The 20,043-nt window shown below is 33.6% G+C and overlaps 4 protein-coding genes and 1 pseudogene across 7 annotated transcripts in view; 3 read left to right on the top strand and 2 right to left on the bottom strand.

Moving 5' to 3' along the window:
- Positions 1 to 621, top strand: part of LOC104757167 (non-classical arabinogalactan protein 31) — a 63,677-nt gene extending 63,056 nt beyond the window's left edge. The window contains exon 3 of the mRNA XM_010479894.3: positions 55 to 621. Coding sequence (XP_010478196.2) covers positions 55 to 365 — 311 coding nt within the window. The 3' untranslated portion in view covers positions 366 to 621. The remainder of the gene's footprint in view (positions 1 to 54) is intronic.
- Positions 622 to 1,964: 1,343 nt separating this feature from the next.
- On the top strand, positions 1,965 to 3,428 carry LOC104757166 (VQ motif-containing protein 4). Its single transcript, XM_010479893.3, has one exon. It carries the CDS (start codon positions 2,366 to 2,368, stop codon positions 3,158 to 3,160), a length of 795 nt encoding a protein of 264 aa, XP_010478195.1. The 5' UTR covers positions 1,965 to 2,365; the 3' UTR covers positions 3,161 to 3,428.
- Positions 3,429 to 6,413: 2,985 nt separating this feature from the next.
- Positions 6,414 to 7,320, bottom strand: LOC147923997 (protein RALF-like 4 pseudogene; annotated as a pseudogene).
- Positions 7,321 to 9,811: 2,491 nt separating this feature from the next.
- On the top strand, positions 9,812 to 14,171 carry LOC104757165 (nonsense-mediated mRNA decay factor SMG7-like). 4 transcript variants are annotated; one of them, XM_087496074.1, is made up of 6 exons: positions 9,812 to 10,501; positions 10,871 to 11,009; positions 11,100 to 11,600; positions 11,674 to 11,796; positions 11,887 to 12,062; positions 12,168 to 14,171. In XM_087496074.1, the coding sequence occupies exons 2-6, from the start codon at positions 10,929 to 10,931 to the stop codon at positions 13,978 to 13,980; spliced, it is 2,694 nt and encodes an 897-aa protein (XP_087352200.1). In that variant the 5' UTR covers positions 9,812 to 10,501; positions 10,871 to 10,928; the 3' UTR covers positions 13,981 to 14,171. The 4 variants fall into 4 exon arrangements, with proteins under 4 accessions (XP_087352200.1, XP_087352202.1, XP_087352201.1 ...); XM_087496076.1 differs by having other exon boundaries at positions 9,985 to 10,501; positions 10,928 to 11,009; XM_087496075.1 differs by having other exon boundaries at positions 9,991 to 10,746.
- Positions 14,172 to 14,216: 45 nt separating this feature from the next.
- LOC104757164 (uncharacterized) lies at positions 14,217 to 15,439 on the bottom strand. Its single transcript, XM_010479891.3, has 3 exons — positions 15,296 to 15,439; positions 15,035 to 15,192; positions 14,217 to 14,673 (listed from the first exon to the last, which is right to left on the bottom strand). The coding sequence occupies exons 1-3, from the start codon at positions 15,374 to 15,376 to the stop codon at positions 14,592 to 14,594; spliced, it is 321 nt and encodes a 106-aa protein (XP_010478193.1). The 5' UTR covers positions 15,377 to 15,439; the 3' UTR covers positions 14,217 to 14,591.
- Between the last annotated feature and the right edge of the window lie 4,604 nt (positions 15,440 to 20,043).

Raw genomic sequence — 20,043 nt, 5'->3', positions numbered from 1 at the left:
AAAAACAGATCTAACGTGTATTAATTATATTTTATTTCTTTATGGTTCGTGCAGGTGCTACTGTGAGACTAGTGTGCAAGAGCAAGAAGAACATAATCTCGGAGGCGACAACAGACAAGAACGGATACTTCTTTTTGTTGGCTCCGAAGACGGTGACTAACTACGGTTTCAGAGGATGCCGTGTGTATTTGGTGAAATCAAAGGACTACAAGTGCAACAAAGTCTCCAAGCTCTTCGGTGGAGATGTCGGCGCTGTGCTCAAGCCTGAGAGAAGCCCAGGAAAATCCACGGTGGTGATCAACAAGCTGCCCTACGGTATCTTTAACGTCGGTCCATTTGCCTTTAACCCGGCTTGCCCCAAATGAAGATGAACCCTCTGGTTACTTTCTTGATTACGTCGTCGTGTTTGTGTTAAGATTAATCTCGTGTTCAAGAAGAGTGTAAGAGTGAGTGAGTGAGAGAGAGAGGGAGAGAGTTATGTGCGTTGGAATTTTAATGTTAGCTAGTTTTTTTCTTAAGTTAAAAATGCTTGGATTTTAATTATGATGTATTCTCTCTCTCTCTTTTTAAGCGACTTTGATTAAGTTTCGTTTGAATAAAATAGTACTACTAGCTTTTACAGATGATTTATTTTTCGATTTTATTCAAGCTTGCAAATGAGTGAATGACTAGAGTGAAATGATTCCACTAGATAACATAACACATTGAATGAACAAAGAGAAAAATTAGTTAATAGCCAATAAATGAAAGCGTCCAGGCGCTAGTTTAACGATACAGTTTTATACTACTATTGCTTGTACTTAATGAATAGCTTGTACTGTATTTTTTTGTTCTTTTCAACTTGGATCAAATAAAAAAAGATAAGAAAAATTATGATGCAGACCAAAAAAAAAAAAAAAATGATTACTAAGTAAGGTGAAAAGCTCGATGGGAAAGGGGAATCATCGAATAGGGTTTCTAGTTTGTTCTTGGATTCGGAGAAAAATCAGCTGCGTAATTGTCGGCCACGGGGCTGACATCATTTCCCATCACATCTCAAAGTTTTATAACAAGGACAAGAAATAATTCACTACTACTAATAAAGAGTTTTAGTTAAAACGGCTAGTTTGAAAAACTTTGAAATTAGAAAAAGTGATTAACAAGATGGGTTTGTGGCGGAGCGATTTACTGATTATATATATACATACTGTATATATTTGTCTTTTGCTTTTCTTGTATATGTATTTATGTGGTGTCATGCATTAGGATTCGACTTAGTTTCATAACTTGAGCTTCTCTCTTAAAAATTATTAACCGGGTTGTTGTTATGCACCGGTTAGGCCTTTACATGTCAGTTCAACGGAATCAAATTTGTTATGTTGTTGCTTTTATGGTCTTATAGCGACTGAACATATATTTTTTCTTGTTACGAGAATTCAGATGTAGTTGTCGAGCGTTGATCACCAATTCAATGATCGAAAGAATTGCGGTGTTAACCTTTCTTACTTCACTCTTTTCTTTGAACAGACGAGAGATCAAATAAATGTCCACTAGAGATATTCATAAAGGTTTGATCATTTCTACAATCGACTAACTATATTGATAAACTACATAAAGACATGGCCCAGATAAAATGCACACAACAAGGGATAGGTTTCTTAACTCACACCGAATCCAATTAGTAAATAGTATAACAAATAGAAGAGCCCAAATTATATAAAGCCCAACGTGTCTCTCCACAAGCAAACGAGCCACGCAATAGAATTGTAAGTCTATACTAGTACTAGTTTACTTAGTCAAACCCCAATGATTAGATTACTTCCAAGAAAAGCATTTCTTGATTGACTGAATATAGTATATTCAAACACGACACGTAGATAAAATCAACTTAACTATAAACATCATTTCGAGTCTACATATTTATTAATATTATTGACCAAAAAAAAGGTCACATAAATGAGTTTCCTAGTCATCAAAAAAAAAAAAAAAACCCATCATTGGGTTTATTTGAGTTCCAACGATTAAAAATTAAATGTTCTTTGTAGAAATTATAGTGTCTCTCTCTCTCGGCTACCTCTTATTATTTATTGCCAAGAAGACTAGTATAACCAAATGAGTCTACTACACAAACAAACAAGAATAGCAAAAAAAATCACACTTCCCTTCTTTTGGCGACGGCGCGTGTACACCACTCTCAAAGTCAACGCGTGAACGAAGACCTAAAGAAATTTTAGAAAGAGAGACTAAAAAGAGCCAATAGCGCCCACCGAAAACATTTTCTTACCGAACCAAAAAACACAAAAAGCTTCAAACTCAAAAAAAAATAAAAACACAATTTTTATCTTTCTCTCTCTCTCTCTCTCTCTCTCTCTTAACACACACACAAATGGAGAATTCGCCGAGATACAGAGAAGCGACGAATCTGATTCCATCGCCGAGATGCCACAACAACAACAACAACAGCTGTAGTATGAGCAGTAGCAGTGAGAGTAACAAACCACCCACAACTCCAACCCGACACGTTACTACAACAACAACAACAAGATCCGAATCCGGCAACCCGTACCCGACAACATTCGTTCAAGCAGACACTTCATCCTTCAAACAAGTCGTTCAGATGCTAACCGGATCCTCCGACAGACCCAAACACGGTTCTTCCCTTAAACCAAACCCGACCACCCATCATCATCATCATCAACCCGACCCGACAACAACAAGATCCACTCCTTCCTCCTCCTCCTCTTTCTCAATCCCTCCGATCAAAGCCGTACCAAACAAGAAACAGTCTTCTTCTTCTTCTTCTTCTGCTTCAGGGTTTCGTCTCTACGAGCGTCGTAATTCAATGAAGAACCTCAAAATCAATCCTTTAAACCCGGTTTTTAACCCGGTTAACTCAGCTTTCTCCCCAAGGAAACACGAGATCCTCTCCCCGAGCATCCTCGATTTCCCATCTCTCGTCCTCAGCCCCGTCACGCCTCTTATACCCGACCCGTTCGATCGATCCGGGTCATCATCGAACCAGAGCCCCGAAGAGAAAGCTATAAAAGAGAAAGGCTTTTATTTGCATCCGTCTCCGGCTACTACTCCGATGGATCCAGAGCCACGCCTTCTTCCTCTTTTCCCTGTTACTTCACCTCGTGTCTCAGGTTCTTCTTCATCAGCAGCTTCTTCTACTTCTTGAAGAACCCTAAATTTTTAATTCTTTTTCTTTTTGTGATCTTCTTTTTAATTACTATATATTATATAAATTGGGAATTTGAGAGATGAATGAATGAATCCTGATGAGAATTATTATTATTATTATTATTATTATACGAGAAAGAAAAAAAAAAAAAAAAAAACAAAATTTGTAATGTTGAGATGTTTGCTCAATTTTCAAAAAAAATCCTAGCCCTTTCAATTGTACTATTAATCTCTCTTCTCGCTATCTATATATGGTGCTTTTGATATATGCTCTTATTTGGCTTTGGCTTCAATAACTATTGTGATGTGTTTGATTGAATTGAATACGAAAACAATTACTATCAGATTAGTATTTTTTTTTTTCCACTCCTACTCTTATTGAATTCAGTTATTAGTTGTCCAATTTGACTGAAATGATCTTATAGTAATAATAACTGTATATAAGCAAGCAAGCACACACAATTTGTTGCTTCCTACATTGTTGTTCTTAGACTTAAGAGAGAAACCAAATTGGTCCTCCAACCTTCTTTTGCTAAGTATTGATGAAAGGGAAAAAGGAGTTTTTTTCGTAAATAACAGGGCACACCATCTTCTTTTGAAAATAGAAAGAAAGAAAGAGGATAGAAGGAAGTGGGGCTTAGCTGTCTAAAGAGAGAGTATTAATTAAGAGAGGTAAGGAATCTTTTGACTATATATATACATATATTCATGATTTTGATGATAGATAGGGTTTTGTTTTGAGATTTTGACCCCTTTTTACCTATATTTTTAGCCTAATGAATAGCAATAACAATATTGTGGTTTGGATACATTTAGAGTACAAATCTTTAGTTGTGGTCACTGATGGGTCTAAATAAATACTACTCCCTCCGTCTCAATATATTGGATGTTTTGAGGTTTATTTGATGTTTCAAAATATAGGATGTTTTCAGGTTTTTATGCAGCTTTTAGATTAATTTAATAATTTATATTATGCAGTTTTGTTTATGATTGGTTGAACTTTTATAAAGTAGTATTTTCTTAATCTGCGTGTTTTACTCAAAACATCCTATATTTTGAAACGGAGAGAGTAATATCTTCTTGGGGTTAAAAAATCATGGTGAATGTTTTAGTTGAAAGGTGAACTTTAGTGGCGGCATATGGATTGAGGGTAATGGGCAAATATGCAAGCAAAATGGCCCCATCGCATTTCTTTATAAATCTTTGTTTTGAATCTTTCTTTGGTCAAAGTTTTTATTTAGAGAAACTTTCAAAAATATTAGTTAGGTGCTTCAATTGGTTGCACAAAAGGGACGTGGTCTACGGAAACGATTAATGCTTAAATTGTTTACTAGTATTTTTTTTTTGTCATTAAATGGTCTTTCATGACTAACTTAAAGTTTTTAAAATTAAACTTGACTCAATCTTCTCATGGTGGACCGGATCTAATCTATTATTATCTTTTTTCATCTCTCTCCAAAATATATTTAAAATTCTCATGTGAAGAGAGTTGAACTTGTGTGGTCCATTTCCACTATTAGTGGTGCTATGATAACGATTGCGGTTGACTCATTTTTTAAATTTTTTTTTTTTTTTTAAAGTATAAAAGAGATTTTTTTTTCTTTTCTTTCACTCATTTGTAAAAATATTTTAACTGTTATATTCCTTTATTGGTAAATCTTACCCACTATAGAATCCAATCTAATTCTTCTATTGGCAAAATCTTATCCACTAGAATCCAATCCGGATTTTTGATGATGTTATATTACCTAAATTCCTTAAATTACAGAGTATATTTCAAGATTTAGATGGCTTCTTCTTCTTTTACAACAAAGAATATATTCCAAACCAAAAAAAAAACTAGAAAAGCGTTTATTAAAAAAAAAAGCTCGCTTGTAAAAATCTCGTTCACTAGTGTATTATATAAAAACTACTCCTATAAAGAAATAATAGAAAAGTCAAAAAAAAGTAATGGAGATGTGGTGTGAATAGCAATAATGTTTTCAAAGTTAGGTTCTCTCATCTCACTTCAAAGTCTTCTTTGGCTCTCTATTTTCTTTTCTTAATTTTAATGAAATTTGGAAAAAGACCATACAGTGCTGAATGAAGTAGTAGTGCAGGTGGGTGGGTCTTGTGACCACGAAACTACCAAACATTTCCTCAGACAAACAAACAAACAATTTTTTTTAACAGTTAGCTAAACTGAGTCAGAGCACAGGATGGGCCTAAGCAGAGAACATTATACGTTTTCTTAGGGCTCTTTTATTGCCCCCCATGAACTTGAAGCTGTTTTGAGTACGACCGGTTAATATATACTCTCATCTCTATTAAGTTTTTTTTGTTTTGTTTTCATATATAAAATATAATTTCTATTTTCTACTTTGACCAATTCACTAACAAAATCTATCCAATTTTTATGTATAAAACACATATCTAAACTTTGTAATTTTTTTTTCATTTTCATATCAGTTCTGCAGTTCCAATTAAAAACATTAAAAACGGATCTTAATTAGTAATGAAACTCTTCGATTTGTTTATAACTGCGAAGTTGAATTAAGTTTGATTTAAAATCATAAATTGAACCCCAAAAGACTTTTCCTACGGTGACGGCATGAAGGTGCCCGCTTTATTTGGGCTCGGACTTGGGCTTTTCCAATCCAAAAACAAGTTTGCTTTGAGACCCCAAAACACTTCTATCTAGCCATTACATTTTCATTTTTTTTTCTTCTGTATATACTTTGTTATATATATATATATATATATCACATTTTCTTAATGATTACGAGGTTCTGGTCTCGTGGTGTACATCGCCGTAAGCTCTAAGACGAGGTCCAAACCATGTAGCCACGTAGACCCCTCCCAAGGTCAACGTGAATCGAACTTCTGGCTTGAATATTCGGTAACTGGCTTGAAAAAACGATGTGATGTGAACCATGATCTCAAAGTCATAGTTTCATGTGGATACATCCCGAAATATTACCCTCGATCTTGGAAATTTAAGCAAAGAAACCTCAAATAATGATTTCTCATTTAGTCAAGGTTATTGGCGATCCTTTTGTTGGATAAAATAAGAATGCATTCAATTTTTTAGTTCGATCGGTTGATCATTCCATGATCATTAACAATCTCAACAAGTAACCCGAAGCTTGATGTGTCGCGTTTGTTTCGATATAAATAAAATACAAAAGAAGATATAGAAAGGAAAACTATGTCCATTTTGGCTCCGTCGTCTTAAAACAAATTGTAAGATACTAAAACATTCATGATGTATATAATAGAAAAACGGAACTTAATTATATGAACGAAACGAATTAAAAGAACAACAACAAAGGAAAAGAAGCGATATACCAATGAATCAAAAGCTTATATGCATCATGATGATGATTAAATAATTAAAAGGAAAAAAAAAAATAACAAAAGGAGAATATAAAGATCATACGTATAACATATAGGATACGTTAAGAAATAATGGAAAAAAAAATATATATATATATATATATATATATATATATATATATATATATATATATGAAAAAGGTGGAAATTAAGGAGGGGAAATTAATATTTAACGATCAAGAATGAAGAAAGAAGATCGAACGTACGTACGTTGATGAATCAAACCTTCCTCTCTCTATCATTTTAGCGTGCGTACCTATAGCAATGCGTGATGGCACTGCATCCACGCCTATAAGGATTATTCCTTCTTCTCTTCTTGCAATCGTAGTAAGATCGGCCACGTCTACTGCAAGGCACATTGTTCTTTTTGAGAGCATCATAGCCAATGTAACGACGTCCTCTTGCGAGTTGACGTCGGTTTGTCTCTGAATCCATTAGAGATTCGAGCTCATCGTCCTCTCCGATGCAACCTTGCCCGTTGATGCATGATTTAGTCAGTGGATAGGTGGCATTGGCGGATTTAGCTACCATAGCTAAGATCAAGAGGCCGAAGATAAGTAACATCTTGATACCCATTTTTTTTGTTTTTTTTTTTTTTTTTTTGGTTTTTTACAATGAGTTATTTAATTATTACCCTTTTGTTTAGGTTTTTGGTTTCTTCTACGCCCTTTCCTTGTGACAAGGAGAGGGAGAAATAGAAGTATGTGAGATTGTGCAGAAGAACAAATGAGAGATTGGTTTTGTTGGGTGGTAAAAAAAGGTTAAGACAGATTTTGAGATTTTTGCTTGTTATTATTTTGTGGTCGTTAATTCTGTTACTTTGAAATTGGGGGTTTTAACCTCTTTTTTAGGACTATTTTTCTCCATTTTTTCCGTTCGGTGGTTAGATCTATATTTGTTCTAAGTTATTTCTGGCTCTGCTTTTTATTCGGCTAGCTTCTTTTTTCTTTTCCTTCTAAAAGTATTAATCGAATGCTCAACTTTAGCATGTAATTCTATTATCAGTTTTGTAACCAATTTCAAAACAAGTTTAAGAGTGAATGGGTGATTTATTGGATTTTGGTTTCCTATAAGAGGATGTAGGATCATATTATCATAATAATATTTTGGAATTTCTTCCCCGTAATTTCATAAACTATGCGTCAGTTTTTTTGCATATTCTATAAAGATATTTCGTCAACTCTATTCTCATAGATCTCATTTTTGTTTTTGTTTTTGATCATATTCTCATTAGATCGATCTCATTATTAATTAGCACATATTTCATATTTTGGATCCTTGCCACATTTTTAATCTCATATTAGATATGTACCAAGCCGGGCAATAATCGACCGTCTGTCAAATTTTTAGACCTATATATAATCAGTTAGTTTTTAAATTAGAATTTTCAAGAAATTTTTTTTAAAAAAAAAACAAAAAAAATCTCGGACAAACGTCCATTTATCATGATATACAAATTTCCACTATGAATGTAGTTACAAATGCAATATTGCGATGTGGTATAGATATAGTACTCCATAAATTAAAGTGCCAGGAAGAGCAAAGACGAGTAGTGGTAGAGTTGGTAAAAGAGTGTAAGATGTCGGTCAATTATGTTTCTCAAAATATTTTTTTCATAATGATAACAATGACAAGAAAATCAAGAGATGCATGTTATAGAAATGGGTCAAATCACGTAGCGACCAACTACTACAACGTTCGTTGCCCGCGTCTCATTGGTTACTATGTCTATTGTCATTAAGAAGTTACTTAAATCACACAATTATTCTATAACTAAATAGCAAAAGTCAATACCAAAAGCACACTATTCTAGTCTCGTACTTATCGTCGCAATCTATTTACCAAACGAAGTAGACAAGACAACACACAAAATATGTATAACGCGAATACAGTTTCCAACTGCCGTAAAGTATGATCTTGAGCCAGAATAGTAAGTAATTGTGAAGTTGAAGAATTGGAAATATTTCAAGTGTCTCTTTGATAGTTTCGAAGGCTAATTACTTTGCAGTTCATACATAGACACCATCGACATAATTTCCAACATTAATATGTTTTTTTATAGAAAAAAAGAAAGTCACTAAAAAATAACGCATGTGTATCTATCTATCATCAAAATATCGACATCAATCATGAAAGATATTTTCCTCTTTTTAAAAATGATAAAAATGAAGAAAGTTGTGTTGGTAAATTTCCATTCAATTACGTGCATTGTTTGTCTTTGTTTTTAATACGAATGGGTCCATCACATACATATAAAACCAAAAAGACAAGTCATCTTTTGAGGTGATGTCAAGTAAACAAATATATTGTAGCTAATCTATGATTTGTGGGATATCAATTTCTTAACTAAACAGGTTTTATTTTAAAATTAAGATCAAGGTGAAGATTTCGTGGGAATTATTAACTTTTACCATCTTTTCATATTTGATAAAAGTTTAGATGATCATATGTGAATATATTGATCAACACACAAACGCACACACACACAAAATATCCATCAATCTAAAATTAATTTGTTTGGGCCAATATATACCAAGTATATGAGTTTAAAACAGTCTTATTCTCAATATTTATTTTGTCGAACAAGAAGATTTCCAAATTTATGGAATAGAATAAGACAACTTATCGATTCTATAACAAAGTTGAATATCTCTACTTGTTTTGTTATTATATAACTTATTTTTGGGTCTTCGAACAAACTGTTTTTTTTTTTTTAAGACTACAACTGTTGATTAGACAAAATTAACTATCCAAATTCTAGTCAGACAATTTATCATATATCACCGAGTCTGACAAATGTTGAAAGCTCATTATATGCTTTATCCCTAAAGTTAAGGATAAAGGAAGGTCTGGCTTAAACGTCAAGGAATATTAAATGTGGCGTGGGTAACTTTTGATTCCTCTAAATTCCTTTTTTATTAGTAGGATTAGATGCATTATGCATTACATAAGTCGGATACTAGAGCATTTTTTAAAATGACGTGCCAACGTGGTAGCAAAATCTTAGATACTAATTACAGGATTATTTTTACAGGTATTATGAAATTCAAGAAAATAACATATTTTTATAACATGTTATTTTATTATTTAAAATTTACTTATCTAATATATTGTAATATATATATATATATATATATATATATATATATATATATATATATATATATATATATATATATATATATATATATATATATATATATATATATATATATATATATATATATATGGTTCTACATGCATTATTACACTAGATATCTCCTCCAAATTTATCTATGCATAATTTGCATATTCCAGAACTCAAAATCTCAAACCTAGTATTAAAAACATTAAACATACTTGTGTTCAAAAAAGTACTCAACCAAAAAAAAGTTATTTGTTTTGTCTAATAATTTATTTAGCTGAATCCTTGAGGAAATTTAAGGAAAACAACAACAAAAAATATATATAATTATTTGGAGGAGAAACAAATGAGTAGTTGGGGCACTTGGAAGAAGTGGAATAATGGATTTAGATATGTATCCACCTCTGCATCTCAATTTCTTCATCATGATCATGATCATCATCATCACCAATTCACCAAACCTAGTAAAATAAATTATTTGTTTTTTTTCTAATCATTTAGCTGAATCCTTGAAGAAATTTTAAGGAGAAAAATGAACTAAAAATATATATAACTATTTGGAGGAGAAACAAATGAGTAGTTGGGGCACTTGGAAGAAGAAGTGGAATAATGGATTAGATATGTATCCACCTTTGCAGCTCAATTCCTTCATCACCATCATCATCATCATCATCATCACCATCATAATCAATTCATCAACATCATCATCAGCTACCTTTCTACTTTGTCCGTTTCACAACTGAGCAAGCCAAATCCTCTCTCTCCCTTTCTCTCTCTTCCATGTGACACACTTCGCTTGGCTTCTTCTTTTCTAACCTCCGTACGTCAAAGTTTCTTCTGGTAAAGTCCATCCTCTTCTCCCTTTTGTCTTTTCGTTTTCCTTCTAAAAAGATTCACTCTCTCCTCCGATTCTCATCTTCCCCCTCTCTCTTTACTTTGCTTCTTTGATTGTGATATCTCTCTTAGCTGATGTTCTTGTCTCTGTAATCCTTGAATTTAGCTACTGTTTATTTCTTGGAGATTTTCATCATCTAAGTTTCTTTAGTTTCACCCAAAGCTTCTGTCTTTAAGCTTATCCAGTTCAGGTTAGATGATAGTTTTCTTGTAGACCAAGCACTCATGTGTTTTATAGTCCTAAGCTTCTTCCTTTTTTTTCTCTACTATTTATGATAAATTCTTGATCTTTGTTAGTATTTCAATGTTTCTCAGGCCTGCTTTTGTGCTCTGTCTCCAAATTTTGAACCACTATTGTCTGATTCCAAATAGGATGGAAGCTTCTACTGGAAAATTACGCAAGAGTAATGCCAATTCAGCTGATCAGAAACATAACCCTAGGTTTCTTGTAGAGGTAAGCTTCTTGTTTTTGCTTACAGCATCTCTTTAACTGTTTGTGTGTATGAACATTGAACACACAAAATTGAATAATGTCTTTTGTCAGGTAAATAACATTGAGAAGCAGCTATGGACATTAATCCATTCAAAGGGTATCTTGCATCCAGATGTGTCTGAATTATACGCGAAAACAGGCTCCACCTACGAGCAAATCTTTAAAAGCAATCTACAGCACGAAGAGCTTCAAGAAGTAGAGTTCTGTCTCTGGAAACTTCACTATAAACACATCGATGAGTTTCGTAAAGGCCTTAAAACAGATGATCATGTCAAGCATATGAAAGCATTCAAGTTGTTTCTGTTAAAAGCAGCTGAGTTTTACCAGAATCTGATTTCCAAAGTCAGAGAATATTACCACAGACTCTCTGAAGAATCTGGAGTACAAAAAGGCAGATTCTTGTGTCATCGTTTCTATATCTGTCTTGGAGATCTTCAAAGGTATAAAGAACAATATCTGAAAACGCAAGAACATCCTAATTGGTCAACTGCAGCTACATACTATCTTGAAGCTGCAGAGTCTTGGCCTGATAGTGGGAATCCTCATAACCAGGTAACTAATTCTTCTTCCACTACTCTGTTTTGTTTTATTGCCATTTCTGAGTGATTCTCTTACATTTGTGTAGCTAGCTGTTGTGGCGACGTATGTTGGTGATGAATTTTTGGCTCTGTATCACTGTGTAAGAAGCTTAGCTGTGAAAGAACCTTTTCCTGGTGCTTTGAACAATCTTCTTTTGTTGTTTGAGAAGGTGATTGATTCACTGATACCTTTCTATATATCTGCAATTGGGTTATCTTTGCCTTACATTGCTCAAAATGCTTTGTTTTATCTACTGCAGAACAGATCTTCTCCTTTGAAGTCTCTGTCTACTGATGCTCAGTTTAACTTCTTAAACCCATCAGAGAGAAATGTTTCTGTGAAGGATTTGTCAAAAGCGGAAGGAGAACTAGTGGCTGGAGTTGATTTATGGCCCCTGGTTGTTCGAACGACTAGCTTCTTTTTCCTCAAAGCCAGGTAAGTTTGGATCATTAGTAACGTTTTCTCATCTTTTAGCTCAAGTTCTTGATAAGCCTTTCTCCAAAACTGTTCTTCTCTTCAATTCTTTCTGGTTTGTTTCAGGTTAGATGAGTTTGGTTGTGCATTTGCCTCAACTATAAGAGAACTGGATGCAGCGTTTGCAGCAAATGATAGAAATGTAGAAGCCATATTGGAGTCTTATCAATTTATGGACACGGCGAGAAAGGGACCTTATAAAATTCTCCAACTTGTTGTGGTTTTCATCTTCATCTTCCACAACTTCGCCGAGGTTAATGGATCAGACAACGTAAAAGAGGAAGATAAGCTAAATTTAGCATTAACTATGGTGTTCATTGTCATGGGGCGAGTTGTTGAGAGATGTTTGAAGACAAGTCCCTTGGATTCTTGCCCTCTCTTACCTGCTCTACTTGTATTTCTAGACTACTTACCGTTTCTGCTTCACAAGGTAGACGAAGAAGAATACAGGTTTGATGAGAAGAGCGAGAGTGCAATATCTTACTTCTTTGGCGAACTTGTTGATTTCTTGAACCGGTTAGAAGTGAAAGGCAAAGACTGCTCTGCAAAAATGTTGGTAGCTCTGTGGGAAGATCATGAACTGAAGTCTTTGGCTCCTCTGGCTCCCATACATGTACTTTTGGATTTCTCACGTCAAATGGATCTAAGAGAGAGTTTTGATAGAGGGAAGGAGCTTCGTCTTCAACGAATTATTAATGCCGCAATTGAGATCACAAGTAGGCAGAAGAAGGGTTCTCAAAAGTGGCTATTCTTTGACAAGCAAAGGACTCAGTTCTACACAGCTTCAGGTGAACTGGAATGCAAAGAAGAACTCTTTCATGGAAATGGAGAGAGTAGTAACAGAAAATGTGTTATAATAGGACCGGTTGAAATCCTTCCTTCTGAGAATGAAAGATCTGTGCCTGCAGAAGAGGAAGAAGTCATTCTTCTCAAGCCGCTCGTAAGGTGTCAATCTGCTCCAATCTATTCTTCTGGTATTGCAACACAGCCACTCAGTTCCGATAGCACAACTTCAGGAAATGTAACAACTACATCCGATGAAAGCCTAAGGCGTACCTTATCACTCGTTGTGAACCATAGCTTAGAGGATAATGGCTCTGAAAGTTTCAGCTTTACGCAAGGCCTTCAGGACACGAATCCACAACATTTGCATCCAGAAGAAGGCACTGTCTCAGGGAGACCTCCATCGCTGAGCGCGTGGGTGGTTGACAAGAACAAAGAGAATGGACGACATGGTTTAAATAAACCAAACGGGTTGGGCCCTATTGATGAAACAGGTCCCGTCTCATCCTTTGATAGTCTCTCTATTAGTAGCAGCCCCGAGCATCCTGCGTCTTCCTATTCACCTCCTACTCCGTCTGCTCCATTACTGCCTGAAGACGTTTCTTGGTTTCATAATGACGTTAGTACTAACAAAGCAGAGAGCTTCTATGACCAGAAAAGATATATGGAACAACCCGGTGTTATGAAGCCATACACAAATCCACCATTTGTTGGGATCTCTTCTTCTGAATGGTTACGTCGGTACAGAGAAAGTCGGAATCTTGGACCAGCCTATTCCTATCAAGCTCAAGGGACAAACAATTTGAGAAACTTCTTGGCTCATGGGTCTTCCAAGATCAGTCTCTTAGCCAAGTACGGGACACCAAACGAACAACCGACGGTCTCTGCTGAAAACCCAACGTTTTACCCTCAGCTCTACATGGAAGAAAATGATTCTAGAGGAGAGAAGCTCTACAACGGTCAACAAAACACAACAAATGCTTATGGCTTCAGTGACGATCCCGGACCGTTTCTTAGATTTCTGAGAGAGAAAGAGTGGCTGAATGAGAATAGTCAGAGGTTAAGAGAACCTTCTCCTGCACATATGAACAACTAAAGACGCACAAGTGAGTGAGTTAACAAGAAACTATCTCCAAGTTGGCAAGTCGTGACCACTTGTAGTTATTGTTTTGTCTCGTGTTTGTTGCACAATTTTTCAAGAGAATTGAAACCTATAATAAGAGAAGGATTGGGTTGTACATAACATAAGCAAACAAAGAAAGGAAACTTGAAAAGTTTTTAAATTCATCAAGTTCTTTTCTTTCTTGAGGAACTAGATTAGTCTTGAGACCATTAGACACAAGTATACGTATGATAACAATCAGTATACAATAATAATAATCTTCTTACATGGAAGGAATAAAGGAAACCAAAAAAAGAGGAACTAATGTTGGAGAATCGAGCAAGTAAAATCCTGATCAAGACGAAGTTCTTGTTTCAGTTCCCTTGTTCTTTCCTCAATCCAAAGAAAGAAAAGGAAACAAGAAGAGAGTACCAAGGAAAGAGTAACAAGAAAGAGTGCCAAAAAAGCTATGTACCAACAATAGAAACTGGATCTTCTTGTTGTACCAAATCCAATCCTCCTATATGCTAGTACCAAGGAAAGAGTATCTGTAGTTAACTGTTCTGTTACACACGTGTCTGCCTCTACCGGTGTGTGCATTTGTGTCATTTGGTTTTATCATTAGGTAGCAAATTCAGCTCTTGCATTTGTGTCTCCACTTGTACTAAGCCTGTCTGATCAAGAAACCTACAGAACAAAAAGGCATTGTAAGCAAAAGTTATATGCTCTTCAAGATGCATACTTTCAGTAACATTCATCTCTTTCCATAATCTTCATCAATGTAAAAAATCTTACAAAACGGGTCAACAGAGACTTCAAGTAAGTAACACAAAGATGAGATCTTTTCTAAACTAAACCCTAAATCCTGATCTGATATGGAAACAGGAACACCTTCAGCTCCTAGCTAACATTAATGCAGAGGAATATGTTTGAATCCTTACATAAAACAACTCAAGAACTGATCAGCAACAATACGACACACTAATGAAACTTTAGGAATCGATTAATAGTTCTAAAACAAAAAATTGAGTTAAAGAGATTGACATACCAATTGAGAAGGATAAAGAGAGAAGCAGCGATGATAATCAGAAAACCAACATGAACAAGCAACATAGACTGGCCACTGGTGAAAGCTACAGAGAGCATGAAAGCTAGACAAAGACCCAGTAGTAGAAACGCGAATCTCAGAGTGTTCCATGTTGGACCCTGTACAAAAATCACGATTTGAACTTAGGGTTTATAACCAAGCAAGCAAGCATCACACAAAGGGGTGAAAGAAGAATTAGACAAGAGAGAAAGATGTACGGACGTTAACGCCTGGAGCTAGAGCTCCGAGAAGAACAGCTTCCGTTGACGAAATCTGAGATTTCTTCTCCTCCTTCTTCTCCATCTTTCTTCTTCGCGGAATCAATCTGAGTTCAACGACGAATCTGGTTTTTTTTTTTTTTTATTCCGAGGAAACGATCAATTTAAACCGATATTGTATACCGGTTTATTCCGGTTGATGTAAATTTGGTTTGATTTAATCCCATGTTTATATCATTGACCGTTGACTTTAGGACATATTTCATCACGTTAACCGGTTCTTATGGTTATATATATATATGGTATGGAATAATAATCGGACTTCGTCATAAAGAGTTAAACTTTCAAAGAAACGATTATGATTTATTAACCGAGACGAAGTTAAGTTCTACAAGTAGAAGCAATGATCATAATGTTTTGGAAGATTAATTAGGAATTTTAATAACGTCTCATTCTCACTACTTGTAAGTTGTAACTATAGTACTCAGTTTTGGGAGAACTTTTTCTTTATTGTATAACTTAATTCCAAAATTTCTTGTAACATTCATATTGACAGAAGAAAAGAAAAATCTCTGCCGAATCTTATGGTGGCAAATCCAATTACGGGGGCAACAACAACGATGTCTTAACCAAAACTTACGGATAACCAAAGCTAAAAGTAAGTACATTCCATCTAATATAAGAGTGTGAGACTTTGTTTAAACGTATCAATAAACTTTAATGTAAAAACTAATGTTTTAGCAAAATTGTAAGTTTTTAATCTAATTCCTACAAGTATCATCATTTAAAACCATTAACAAGGATCAACCATTGAAAATAACTTTTCATTTACAACATATCTTTATTTGATGCACACAATTTAATTTATCATATTTATATGACAAAAAATGGTGGTTGGTAGTTGAGAATTTAGGTTATACTATGTTTTTACCAAAAAAAAAAAACACTTTCGGTATACAGCCTAGACTCGCACCCATGGGTTTTGATCAATCGAATATGATAAATTTATGGGAAAATCCTGAATAAGTTATCGAAATTTACACTCACCCGAATATAAGTTAGAGTTTGGTCCGAATTATCTTATGTTAGAAATAAAAGAAATGGTTACAATAAAAAAGAGGATGAAAAAAATATTAAAAAAAAAAACATAAAATCTGCCGACAAAAAAAGAAAAAAAAACATAAAATCTTTTCAGTTTTCAATCGCAACCATCAAATATCTAAAACCAAAAATATTTTGTAATGAACAAAACAATAAAAGTAACGAAAGAGTTAATATCTCAACTAGTAAAGATTTCAGGGTTCAAATGACTCCTGAGACAAGATCATATAACATGGTCTGATCTGGTTCTAGACTTAGGTTGTGAATGGTTGTACAATACGCTCCGGACCAGACCAAACTCGGACCAGTTCGCAGCTAGTACGCCATTCACTATTCCAAACTAGTATGCACTCCATACTAGTTTGGAATTAAAAAAAACTGCAGAATGTATAAATTATATTATTAGTCCGATTATTTCAGTTTATTCCATAAAAGCTCCATACCAACTCCATACCAATAGTAAAAGTTGGGTAAAAACGTGTTCAAACTAGTTGAATCCTAGTACTTTTATCTCATTGGTTAAAGTTGTGTTTCTTTGTACTTTCTACATATATGAATATTAGATTAGGATCCGTGGTACACCGCGGGGCAAACTTATTTATAACTAAAATATTTAAATTATAAGTTGTATTTGTTGGTTAAATATGTTATAATTGTATAATAATTGTTAAATAAATCATATAATACCGTAATATAATTTATTTTTTACATAATATTTATTTAATCAATTTAATTAGATATGTATATTCTCTGATACCGACACTGTTAACAAAATAATGAAATGATATTTTATCCCTGTAACACGAATTAATGATATTTTTTATTTATATAAATATCGATAAAACCCGTCCCACTATATAACCCCGTTCCGAGATATTTTAACTCATACTATATCATCTTAATTTTTAATATTTATTGTGTATCTACAGTAAAATATTTATCATATTTAACTTTTTAAAGGTTTTAAATATTTTTCATATTTAACCTTTTAAAAATCTTTAAAATAAAGAACTTGGAATAAACCAAATAAAAGTTTTCAAAGTTTGAATACCTGATAAATCAAGCTTTCTACTCATTTGTATTCAGAATCATTTTGGTCTCTTTTATAGTATGACTTTGAACCATTGCCAATTTTTTAGACGATGTGGGATATTATATCCGTATTTTTTTATTCATCTATTGAGTAATATATGTTTATTTTTAAAATTTTGTATTACATCATATGCAGGAAAAATCACAATTTTTATTAACTAAATATATTATAGAATAATTCAAGATAATTTAAATATAAATTCAAATACAAAATGAAAAGGAATCATATATTTATATTTGAATGAGGTAGAAAGATTTCCTTATTTTTAAAAATCTTACCTATAATTAATTTTGAAGTTTTGGTAACCAATATTAAAGTCAATGTATTAAATGTAAAAAAAAATCCAAAAAATATTTTTGAGCAAAAACTACTACAAAAATACTAGTATAGATTAATTTCGTAATTACTGTTTTTCATAAATATTAGATTTTCATTTAACAGTTTTTGTTTACCATATATTGTTCTTTTTTATTAATTTTTAATTATGTAAGTAAATTGGTTTGTTTGGCAACATGGATATATGTTATGTCTTGTTTTTTATTATCTTTTTGTGTACTCCCCAATTAATAGTATAAATATAAATGTATTCATAAATATTAAAAGTCACCACAAAAAAATCATATTCCCAAAAACAAAATCTAGATCTAGAGAGAAACTCTTCTCTTTACTCATTGAATCTCTTCAATCTAAAACTTTTTTGAATCAACCATTTATCTCATCTCAAATTCATAAGTAAATTTTATTTTCTCACCTCATTTTCTTTTTAGTTTAGTTTAAAGTAGATATTTGAGAATTTATTAGTTAATTTTTTAAGCATGATGAGCTAGTTTATATATGATGTTTTAAGTTAATTTTTAGTTTAATATTATATTTATTAACTAACTTCATATTGTTTGTGATTATAGATATGTCATCACAAGGTCGTAACATGGATCCTCCTATACGTAGACGGGTAACTTTTAATGATTCAAACTTTATTTATCTATCTAATTTAAAATCATGTGTATTGTTTAAAATCATGTGTATCTGGCTTTGACATCTCAAGCAGCATACGTAGACGGAAGACGGGTAACTTTTAATGATTCAAGCTTTATTTATCTATCCAAATAAGCAAGGTTTCTTAGCTCCTTACAGATCATCATGAAATCGGGTTGTGAGATACCACTTGTCACAGTTTAACAATGGTCCTCCGCCAGTGAACAAAGAAGAGTTATTTAACAGATCTCATGCATCTTTACGTTCTATTATAGAACGAACTTTTGGAGTATGGAAGAAGAAGTGGAGGATTCTTAGGGATGATCCTAGATATGATTTAGAAGTGCAAAAGAGAGAAATTATCGCCACGATGGGATTCCACAGCTTTATTAGAGTTTCGAATTTTTTGGATACATATTTCTTTGAAGATTCTCTAGAAGTGCATACAGAAAACGAGCAAAATGACTCAAATGAACAAGATGAGGTCAAGAGAAAAGATAGACCATATATGGTAAACATACGAGACAATATTGCTAATATGTTATGGGATAATCGAAATAATAGATTTTGATTTGTAATTTTTAAAAACATTTTGTAATAGTTATTAGTTAATTATGATTAAAAATAGGGTGAGTTAATAGAATATTGCATAAAAGCTTCCTTATTACAAAAGTAACATACAATTGTTTGTAATTACTAGACTAACACATTGTACCTATACTACCCCTGAAACTAGTGTTGAGAAAAAACGTAATTACGGCTAATGCCATTAGAAAAAAAAAACATTGGAAGTTGGGACTAAGTCTACTGATCCTTTGATGGTAGATATATACACGTGGACTGATTAAAGGTGTACGTCAGATATTTTTGGTACACTTAGTTGTAGTCTTGGTACACTTATCGGTCACTGTAGATGGTACACTTAGTTGTAGTGTTGGTACACTTATCGGTCGACGTCCATGAAATCGATTCGTTAGATTAAGTTGGTAGAGGAATTTCCCTTTGATGATAGACTTTTTTTTTAAGCGCGTGTAGCGGCAAACGTAACAGGGTGGGAAGATATTTATGGTAGACTAATGGCCTGTTGCGACAGATTTATGCGACAGCCTTCTCTCCTTACAGATATTTTTGGTATACTTTGTTTGTTTTTTGAAATAGTTTTCGTAGTGTTGTGGTAGGCTTCTTGTCCGTGGTAGATTTAGTAAGCAAGATTGACAGCTGTAAAGTCTTACCAGAATAACACGAATTTGTTTGAGCTGGCAAAGACAGTCGAGCGTTGCAATAGACTTATTGGAAGAAGATCTAAACACCTTTACTGTTCTTCCGATCTATGGTGTTTGTAGCAGATTCATCAATCGTGTTCTGTTTGTCTGCCGGAGCAAACGTCTTTTTCCTACTCAGTTTCTTTAATCTTTGATCTCGGTTCATCCATGGAAGAGCAAGATATCGTATTGGCGTGTGGGAGGTGGAAGGTAGACAAAAAGCGATGGTTGTTTGATGTTGATACTAGGAAAGGGTGCAGGATTATAGTTGCCGATAAAGAAACAAAGTTTGAAGACTTTACTGTTATGGTGTACGATGAC

This window comes from Camelina sativa, chromosome 17 (assembly GCF_030686135.1).
Source record: "Camelina sativa cultivar CO46 ecotype springtype chromosome 17, ASM3068613v1".
In the NCBI taxonomy this organism is placed as follows: Eukaryota; Viridiplantae; Streptophyta; class Magnoliopsida; order Brassicales; family Brassicaceae; genus Camelina; species Camelina sativa.
The sequence above is the reverse complement of the archived record's forward strand: the minus strand, read 5'-3'. Positions and strand labels throughout refer to the sequence as shown.